This window comes from Gadus macrocephalus, chromosome 18 (assembly GCF_031168955.1).
Source record: "Gadus macrocephalus chromosome 18, ASM3116895v1".
NCBI lineage: Eukaryota > Metazoa > Chordata > Actinopteri > Gadiformes > Gadidae > Gadus > Gadus macrocephalus.
Window position 1 is genome coordinate 3,098,864 of NC_082399.1, and position 10,000 is coordinate 3,108,863.

A 10,000-nucleotide genomic window follows, 5' to 3' on the forward strand; every position below is an offset into this window, starting at 1 on the left:
ACACACACAGACACACACACACACACACACACAGACACACACACACACAGACACACACACACACACACAGACACACACACACACAGACACACACACACAGACACACAGAAACACAGAGAGAGAGAGACACACACACACATTCACACTCACAAACACACACAGAAACAGACACGTACACATACATACATGTTCACTTGCAGACACACATACGCAGAAAAAGAAACGCATGCACATCCACGCACACACACACACACACACACACACACACATACAGACACACACACACATACACACACACATACGCACACACGGCCGAAACAAGGCATTGCAGCCTTCAGCTCCCCCATCCTCGGAGTGTTCAGAACCAAGATGGCGGCTGTAAAGTGAATCATGCCCATTATCTGTTCTGGAGCTTGGAGCCAGAGGGCAGCTGAACCCAGCCGGGGCAGCTAAAGCTCTCTGGGCAGCAGGGCTGTAAACGTCGAGCATGTGTTCAGTGACCTCATGCTCTGATGTCACCTCACTGTGCTCCGATGGTGTAAGGGCCTCTTAAGGGCGGATCCGTCCGTTAGTCCGGGATGGGCACACACTGCACTGTACTGCGGCACGCCTGTGTGTGTGTTGGTGAGCGTGTGTGTGTGTGTGTGTGTGTGTGTGTGTGGGTGTGGGTTGTTGCTTGATTGTGTGTGTATGAGTGTGTGTGTGATAATATGTGTGTGTGTGTGAGTGTGCGTGTATGGCCGTGCGCCCGATTGTGCACGTGTCTGCGTGCATGGGTGTGCACTTGACTGGGTGTGTGTGCGTGTGTGTGTGTGTGTGTGTGTGTGTATGTGTATGTGTGTGCATGCCTCCTCATGTGTGCGTACGTGTGTCCGCATGTGCATACGAGTGTGCGTAATCCGGGGCTATATCTCTGTCCAACACACACATTCCTCTACATAATCATCAGTCGCTCCGTTGATCCAGCGCGACTTTCTGCCGGGTCCAAGGTCTCCCCGTGTTCACTCCCACTCTTCCAGTCAGCCTCAGCCACCGCCTCCCAATGTCAGACACTCTCAGAGCCCCCTTTGGTGCTGCCAAGCCCTATCTCCACACCCAGCTGGGACTTATTGAGGGTGGGGTGCCATCACCACGACAACCCACCAGTCCACAGTGCAAAAACAACTTGTGACGGCTTTGAACGTTGGGAGAAGGTGGGGGGGGGCGGGGGTGGAGCGGGATCCGTCCTTAGCGTATGATGTTTGTTGGGGGGAGCTCTGCCTAATTGTTGCAGCGGTTAGAAAGTGACTCGTTAAAAAAAAAGGGAAATAAAAACCGCACAACTGGATCGGCATGTCGCCTGCCTTCGATCGTCTGCGCGCCCCGATCAAAGCCTTGTGGGAGATTCTGGCCGCAGATTGAAAGCTCACGCGTTTTTCCCGCTCTGTTGTGTCTCCGTGTTGTGTTGTGTTGTGCGTCTGTTTTAGATGTGTCTGAACCGGCGGTGCCAGAACGTGAGCGTCTTCAGCGTGCAGGAGTGTTCTTCAAAATGCAGCGGTCGGGGGGTGAGTACACACGCGCCTCCTGCTCCCTATGTCCTATCTCCTGTTTCCTAGCTCCTTTCCACTGTCCTACACCCCTGTCGCTTGTCCCCGATGTAACCTTTACCATGTCTCCTCTCTCCTATCTACTGTCCTGTCTCCTGTATCCTATGCCGTCTTCTGAATCCTTTGTCCTGTCTCCTGTATCCCATACCCGATGCCCTATGTCTGTCCCATGTCCCATGTCTCCTCATCTCCTTTCTCTGGTTTCTTGTCGCCTACCCCCTATTTCCCATATTTTAATCTTGTACCTCCTGACTCTAAACAAGTGTTTCCAACAACCTGAATCCTATTTCAGATCACCACAGGATGTTTTCGGTGTGAAATCCACAAGGTTCCCGGGAATTAAAACCCCCTGCCCGGTTTAATCGACTAAAAACACATTTGTACTGTAGAACATGGAGTGTGTCTTCTTACTCCTCAATATATGGGCCTGTACGGAAAAGACGCAAAAGACACACACACACACACACACACACACGCACACGCGCGTCTGCGCACATGATGTGCACGCACACGCACACACAGAAGCACACCTGCACACAAACAATTAATCATCAATATAAGGGCCTGTACAGACGAACACAAAAGACAGACGCACACACACACACACACACAAGCGCACACACACGCGTGTGTGCACAAGATGTGCACGCACACGCAAGCACATGCACAAACGCGCACACACACTTACTCATCAATATCTGGGCCTTTACAGAAAACCACAAAACACTCACACACATACACACACGCATACTAACACACACACACACACACGCACACACACACACACACACACACACACACACACACACACACACACACACACACACGCACACACGTAAGTGTGTGTGTGTGTGTCTGCTCCCACTTGAATCCAAAAAGCCAGTATATGGTGGGTAACCATTAGGACTGGTGCAATCAGTCATTCTCGCCACTGAAAGGTCCAATCAATTAAATGTAATGACTTCATTTATGTTCAGCCTACACGGCCGTTCATCATCACCTGACTCCTATAGGCTCGGCGTCCTTGCGCCGAAACACACGGAAATGTTGGAGCGTAGTTAGCACAGAATCCGGAGAAGCCGGTCTAATGCAGTTTGACTTTGGGTGTTGGGCGGAGGAGGATATTGTGTTTGCTTCGTGGCCGGGTGGTCCCTGCTGACACCCAATATGTGGCTCTGCGGTAATGTCATTACCAGCGCAGGTCAGCGCCTGCAGGCTTCCACGGCCGATAAAAGCCAGGCTTCAGGCAGGGTTTAAGCATTGCTCAAATATGCGGTAGGCCTAGCCTACCCACGAAGTCCTGGGTGCAATAGTTGCTGTCACTTCCTACCGCGGACAAAGACGAAGGGATCAGTTGCTCTTTAAATAACAGGGGGATTTGCCTACCATTTTTAAAGCTCTTCTATTCCATTCTATTTCTTTCTTTTTTTTTTTCAGCGCTGGACTCAGAGGGAGGCAGGGACAGGGGGGAAGGAAAAGCATATCAAAACAAGTGGTTGCCCTGAGAGGGAGTCAGGGAAACCCCGACACAGATCAGATCAAGATGTGGCCTTCCACCGAGACCTACAGCTGCTCTCTATTTCCACACTTAGAGATCCAGCCCCAACGCGGAACTCTGCCCCCCCGCGGGAGGGGCAGAGGGGGGGAGGGAGAGGGAGGGAGAGACGGAGGGAGGGGGAGAGAGAGAGGGGAAGAGAGTGAGAGGGGAAGAGAGAGGGAGAGGGGAAGAGATAGAGGGAGAGAGAGTGGGAGGGAGGGAGGGAGAGGGAGGGAGAGACGGAGGGAGGGGGAGAGAGAGAGGGGAAGAGATAGAGGGAGAGAGAGTGGGAGGGAGGGAGAGGGAGAGGGAGGGAGAGACGGAGGGAGGGGGAGAGAGAGAGGGGAAGAGAGAGGGAGAGGGGAAGAGATAGAGGGAGAGAGAGTGGGAGGGAGGGAGGGAGAGGGAGGGAGAGACGGAGGGAGGGGGAGAGAGAGAGGGGAAGAGAGTGAGAGGGGAAGAGAGGGAGAGGGGAAGAGATAGAGGGAGAGAGAGTGGGAGGGAGGGAGGGAGAGGGAGAGGGAGGGAGAGACGGAGGGAGGGGGAGAGAGAGGGGAAGAGATAGAGGGAGAGAGAGTGGGAGGGAGGGAGGGAGAGGGAGGGAGAGACGGAGGGAGGGGGAGAGAGAGAGGGGAAGAGATAGAGGGAGAGAGAGTGGGAGGGAGGAAGAGGGAGAGGGAGGGAGAGACGGAGGGAGGGGGAGAGAGAGAGGGGAAGAGAGAGGGAGAGGGGAAGAGATAGAGGGAGAGAGAGTGGGAGGGAGGGAGGGAGAGACGGAGGGAGGGGGAGAGAGAGAGGGGAAGAGAGTGAGAGGGGAAGAGAGGGAGAGGGGAAGAGATAGAGGGAGAGAGAGTGGGAGGGAGGGAGGGAGAGGGAGAGGGAGGGAGAGACGGAGGGAGGGGGAGAGAGAGGGGAAGAGATAGAGGGAGAGAGAGTGGGAGGGAGGGAGGGAGAGGGAGGGAGAGACGGAGGGAGGGGGAGAGAGAGAGGGGAAGAGAGAGGGAGAGGGGAAGAGATAGAGGGAGAGAGAGTGGGAGGGAGAGGGAGGGAGGGAGAGAGAGAGAGGGAGAAAGGGGGAGAGAGAGAGGGGAAGAGAGAGCAAGAGGTAGGGAGAGGGGGAGAAGGAAGGAAGGAGTGGTGTGAAGGGGAGGTACCTGCTGTGAATGTTTGGACGAACAGTGGAGAAAGAGCGAGAGAAAGGGAGGGAGGGAGAGAGACATCTGAGAGTGATAATTTCCGATTTCTAAAATCTCCATTATTTAGAGAGAGAGAGAGACAGAGAGAGAGAGAGAGAGAGAGAGAGAGGGGGGGGGGCTAAAGGAAAGAGAGAAGGAATGATACACATCATATAAAGGAGAAACGAAAGGAAGGAACAGAAGAAAGATTCAAAGAGATGACTAAACTGGGGATGTAATAACATGTTGCAGGGTGAGGGGAGGGGGGGGTTAAGGAAAAATGTGATGTTTTTTTCACGCATTCCAGACAGACCGACCACACGGACCCACGCGGCGCGGGTGTCACGTTCGGAGCGTCTGTATCTGTTAGCGTTAGAGTTAGCCCGGCGGCGCACTAAGCCTCCTCAGAGGGCTTCCGTCACCTGTTAGAGATAAAGCCCTGTCTGATGGCCCGCTGGCGGGGTGACTTAAGGGACGGCCTCCGCTCCGACTGCTAACAGGCGCTCAGATGGCTTCATGCCCCTGGCAGCATCGCCCTGCTGAAAGAGGAAGTATCAAAAACCTGAAGAGAACCGTCACAGGCCGTAGTTTGATAATTATAGAGCTTGTTTGTAAAATGACAGTTGGCGAGCGCGTTCAAAGGGTCTGTAGCTCTCAAAATGATATTGACTTTTATTTATAAGGCGCTTTTGTAAGTACTCCAAAAAAGATAAGAGTTCTGAGCAATTCATACACTTGAGTTTCTTAAGACCTGACTGGAGTGGCTAAGCGCTACACAATAAGTGAGAAATAGAGGATTTAGAGCTCCAAAGAATTCAATTTTTTTTAAATAAAATAGCGGAATATTAAGGAAAAGCCTGAGATTTAGTACCCCTTTTCCGAGGATCAGGCTTCCTGGACGCGAAAGTGTGTGGCGCACTTCACACACAACATCGCTCATCATAACGGTCGTACACAACGACGGTGCTGAAAAAGTAACCAAAAATTCCTGTGGGCCGTAACCATGGGGATAACACAATCCCCCCTCCCTCCTTGAACCCTCAAACCAAAACGATTTTGTTTTAAAATCTCAAATTGTTGGGATTCCCAGCTGAACCAGTGGGGTTCACTTGCTCATTCACAGTCCCTCTCACCCCCCCCCCCCTGTGTGTGTGTGTGTGTGTGTGTGTGTGTGTGTGTGTGTGTGTGTGTGTGTGTGTGTGTGTGTGTGTGTGTGTGTGTGTGTGTGTGTGTGTGTGTGTGTGTGTGCGCGTGTGTGTGTGTGTGTGTCTGCGGGATCACCAGGTGTGCAACAACAACAACAACTGCCACTGCGAGCCGCACTGGGCCCCGCCCTTCTGCGACGCAGCCGGCTTCGGCGGCAGCGTGGACAGCGGCCCCATGAGGCTGGCAGGTAAGCCCCCCCCCCCCTCCCCCCACCTCCCTCCCTCCCCCGTTGTGACATCACCGCGACCCGCTGGGCGCGCCGCACGCGGAACCGTGTTGTTGTTGGAACGCGCCCCGTGCTCACCACGCCAGAGGAACTCATTTCCTGTCACTACCTGTTATTTCCTCTCCCTTCTGAGGCCGCTAACCCCCCCTTAAGGAGGAGGCGTTAGAGAGCCCCATCATTTAGTTGGATGCTTTTATTCCAGACTGCTTCTAAGAATTGAAGAGCCGTTGCTTTGACGCCTCAGAGTTCTGTCGCCCTCCCTTTTGTTTTTGTGGTCTGCAGTGTAGCGGCAACATTCGCCGTGTTCACGTACTTTCTGACTGATTCTGAGCACATTGGGTCATTCCCCCTGTAGCCATGCTGTTCGCGTTGCTGCCAGAACGCCCTTTGAGTAATCCCTTGTCGCACGCGCGTGTGTGTGTGTGTGTGTGTGTGTGCGTGGTTCTGTGTGTGTCCTTGTGTGTTTGTGTGTTTTTGTGTGTGTGTCTTGTGTGCGTGTGCACGTGTGTGTTTGAGTGTGTGTCTGGGTGTGCCTCGTGTGTGCATGTGTGTGTGTCCTTGTGTGTGTGTGTGCGTGGTGTGTGTTTGTGCGTTCTCGTTTTATGTGTTTGTCCATATGTGTGTGTGTGTGTGCGTGCCTCTGTGTGTGTGTGTGCTTGTGTGTTTGTGTGTTTTTGTGTGCGTGTGTGTGTGTGTGTCTTGTGTGCATGTGCACGTGTGTGTTTGTGGGTGTGTCTGGGTGTGCCTCATGTGTGCATGTGTTTGTGTCCATCTGTGTGTGTGGTGTGTGTTTGTGCGTCCTCATTTTGTGTGTGTGTGTGTGTGTGTGTGGTGGGTCCTGTCCCTCAGACAGCAGGGGTGTGATCGTGGGGGTGCTGGTGGCCCTGCTGTCCCTCCTGGGGGCCGGCCTGGTGGTGTGTGTGAAGAGGAAGAGCCTGCCTGGGGGCCTCCTCACTGGGGGCCTCCTCAGCGGGCAGAAGAACCCCCTGGAGCAGCTCAGGTGAGGCTGGGTCGGGGGGAGGGGCTGAGAGACCGGATCTGGGGGTGTCACTGCAATGGATCCAGTGGACCCGCCTCACTGGATCCTGAGGAGGGACACCAATGGATCCAGTAGAGCGACGCACCTAGATCCAGTGGTGTCGCTCTACTGGATCTAGTGGTGTCGCTCTACTGGATCTAGTGGTGTCGCTCTACTGGATCTAGTGGTGTCGCGCTCTACTGGATCTAGTGGTGTCACTCTACTGGATCTAGTGGTTTCACTATACTGGATCTAGTGGTGTCACGCTCTACTGGATCTAGTGGTGTCGCGCTCTACTGGATCTAGTGGTGTCGCTCTACTGGATCTAGTGGTGTCACGCTCTACTGGATCTAGTGGTGTCGCTCTACTGGATCTAGTGGTGTCGCTCTACTGGATCTAGTGGTGTCGCTCTACTGGATCTAGTGGTGTCGCTCTACTGGATCTAGTGGTGTCGCTCTACTGGATCTAGTGGTGTCGCTCTACTGGATCTAGTGGTGTCGCTCTACTGGATCTAGTGGTGTCGCTCTACTGGATCTAGTGGTGTCGCTCTACTGGATCTAGTGGTGTCGCTCTACTGGATCTAGTGGTGTCGCTCTACTGGATCTAGTGGTGTCGCTCTACTGGATCTAGTGGTGTCACGCTCTACTGGATCTAGTGGTGTCGCTCTACTGGATCTAGTGGTGTCGCTCTACTGGATCTAGTGGTGTCGCTCTACTGGATCTAGTCGTGTCGCTCTACTGGATCTAGTGGTGTCGCTCTACTGGATCTAGTGGTGTCGCTCTACTGGATCTAGTTGTGTCGCTCTACTGGATCTAGTGGTGTCGCTCTACTGGATCTAGTGGTGTCGCTCTACTGGATCTAGTGGTGTCGCTCTACTGGATCTAGTGGTGTCGCTCTACTGGATCTAGTGGTGTCACGCTCTACTGGATCTAGTGGTGTCGCTCTACTGGATCTAGTGGTGTTGCTCTACTGGATCTAGTGGTGTCACTCGACTGGATCTAGTGGTGTCGCTCTACTGGATCTAGTGGTGTCGCTCTACTGGATCTAGTGGTGTCGCTCTACTGGATCTAGTGGTGTCGCTCTCTACTGGATCTAGTGGTGTCGCTCTACTGGATCTAGTGGTGTCGCTCTACTGGATCTAGTGGTGTCGCTCTACTGGATCTAGTGGTGTCGCTCTACTGGATCTAGTGGTGTCGCTCTACTGGATCTAGTGGTTTCACTCTACTGGATCTAGTGGTTTCACTCTACTGGATCTAGTGGTGTCGCTCTCTACTGGATCTAGTGGTGTCGCTCTCTACTGGATCTAGTGGTGTCGCTCTCTACTGGATCTAGTGGTCTCGCTCTACTGGATCTAGTGTTGTCGCTCTACTGGATCTAGTGGTGTCGCTCTACTGGATCTAGTGGTGTCGCGCTCTACTGGATCTAGTGGTGTCGCTCTACTGGATCTAGTGGTGTCACGCTCTACTGGATCTAGTGGTGTCGCTCTACTGGATCTAGTGGTGTCGCTCTACTGGATCTAGTGGTGTCGCTCTACTGGATCTAGTGGTGTCGCTCTACTGGATCTAGTGGTGTCGCGCTCTACTGGATCTAGTGGTGTCGCTCTACTGGATCTAGTGGTGTCGCTCTACTGGATCTAGTGGTGTCGCTCTACTGGATCTAGTGGTCTCGCTCTACTGGATCTAGTGGTGTCGCTCTACTGGATCTAGTGGTTTCACTCTACTGGATCTAGTGGTGTCGCTCTACTGGATCTAGTGGTGTCGCTCTACTGGATCTAGTGGTGTCGCTCTACTGGATCTAGTGGTGTCACGCTCTACTGGATCTAGTGGTGTCGCTCTACTAGATCTAGTGGTCTCGCTCTACTGGATCTAGTGGTGTCGCTCTACTGGATCTAGTGGTCTCGCTCTACTGGATCTAGTGGTCTCGCTCTACTGGATCTAGTGGTGTCACGCTCTACTGGATCTAGTGGTGTCGCTCTACTGGATCTAGTGGTGTCGCTCTACTGGATCTAGTGGTGTCGCTCTACTGGATCTAGTGGTGTCGCTCTACTGGATCTAGTGGTTTCACTCTACTGGATCTAGTGGTGTCACGCTCTACTGGATCTAGTGGTGTCGCTCTACTGGATCTAGTGGTGTCACGCTCTACTGGATCTAGTGGTGTCGCTCTACTGGATCCAGTGGTGTCGCTCTACTGGATCTAGTGGTGTCGCTCTACTGGATCTAGTGGTGTCGCTCTACTGGATCTAGTGGTGTCACTCTACTGGATCTAGTGGTGTCGCTCTACTGGATCTAGTGGTTTCACTCTACTGGATCTAGTGGTGTCGCTCTACTGGATCTAGTGGTGTCGCTCTACTGGATCTAGTGGTGTCGCTCTACTGGATCTAGTGGTGTCGCTCTACTGGATCTAGTGGTGTCGCTCTACTGGATCTAGTGGTGTCGCTCTACTGGATCTAGTGGTGACACGCTCTACTGGATCTAGTGGTGTCGCTCTACTGGATCTAGTGGTGTCGCTCTACTGGATCTAGTGGTGTCGCTCTACTGGATCTAGTGGTGTCACTCTACTGGATCTAGTGGTGTCACGCTCTACTGGATCTAGTGGTTTCACTCTACTGGATCTAGTGGTGTCGCTCTACTGGATCTAGTGGTGTCACTGGACCCGCTTCACTGGATCCATTGGGGTCACTCCACCGGATCTATCCAGTGGATTGAAGCCACTGGATCAAGTGCAGTGAACCACTGGATCCGGCCACTAGGTTCACCGTATTAACACCTCAGTAGACCAGCTGGTTCTGTAGGTGGCCATGCTCTGCCATCGGTGGGTGACCTGGTGTGTGTGTGCCGACAGGTCGGTGAGCTCTGGGCCCGGCCGGACCGCCAGTCCCCCTCATCCTCAGTCCCCCGGGGCCACGTCCCCCGGGGCCACGTCCCCGGCCCCCGCTCCACCCCCCAGCACCAGCATCTACAAGGTAAACAAGGTCCAGGTCACCGTGGCACACACACACACAGACACACACTCACCCACACACACACACACACACACACACACACACACACACACACACACACACACACACACCACACACACACACACACACAGAGAGACAGACACACACACACACACAGAGAGACAGACACACACACAGAGAGACAGACACACACACACACACAGAGAGACAGACACACACACACAGACAGACACTCACACACACACACACACACACACACACACAGAGAGACAGACACACACACAGAGACA

General features: G+C 53.4%; 1 protein-coding gene across 1 annotated transcript in view; it reads left to right on the plus strand.

The window, feature by feature from the left end:
* Positions 1 to 10,000, plus strand: part of LOC132446766 (disintegrin and metalloproteinase domain-containing protein 12-like) — an 18,778-nt gene that overhangs the window by 6,906 nt on the left and 1,872 nt on the right. Inside the window, exons 5-8 of the mRNA XM_060037220.1 lie at positions 1,467 to 1,544; positions 5,583 to 5,691; positions 6,580 to 6,730; positions 9,590 to 9,734. Of these exons, the coding sequence (XP_059893203.1) occupies positions 1,467 to 1,544; positions 5,583 to 5,691; positions 6,580 to 6,730; positions 9,590 to 9,734 (483 nt within the window). The remainder of the gene's footprint in view (positions 1 to 1,466; positions 1,545 to 5,582; positions 5,692 to 6,579; positions 6,731 to 9,589; positions 9,735 to 10,000) is intronic.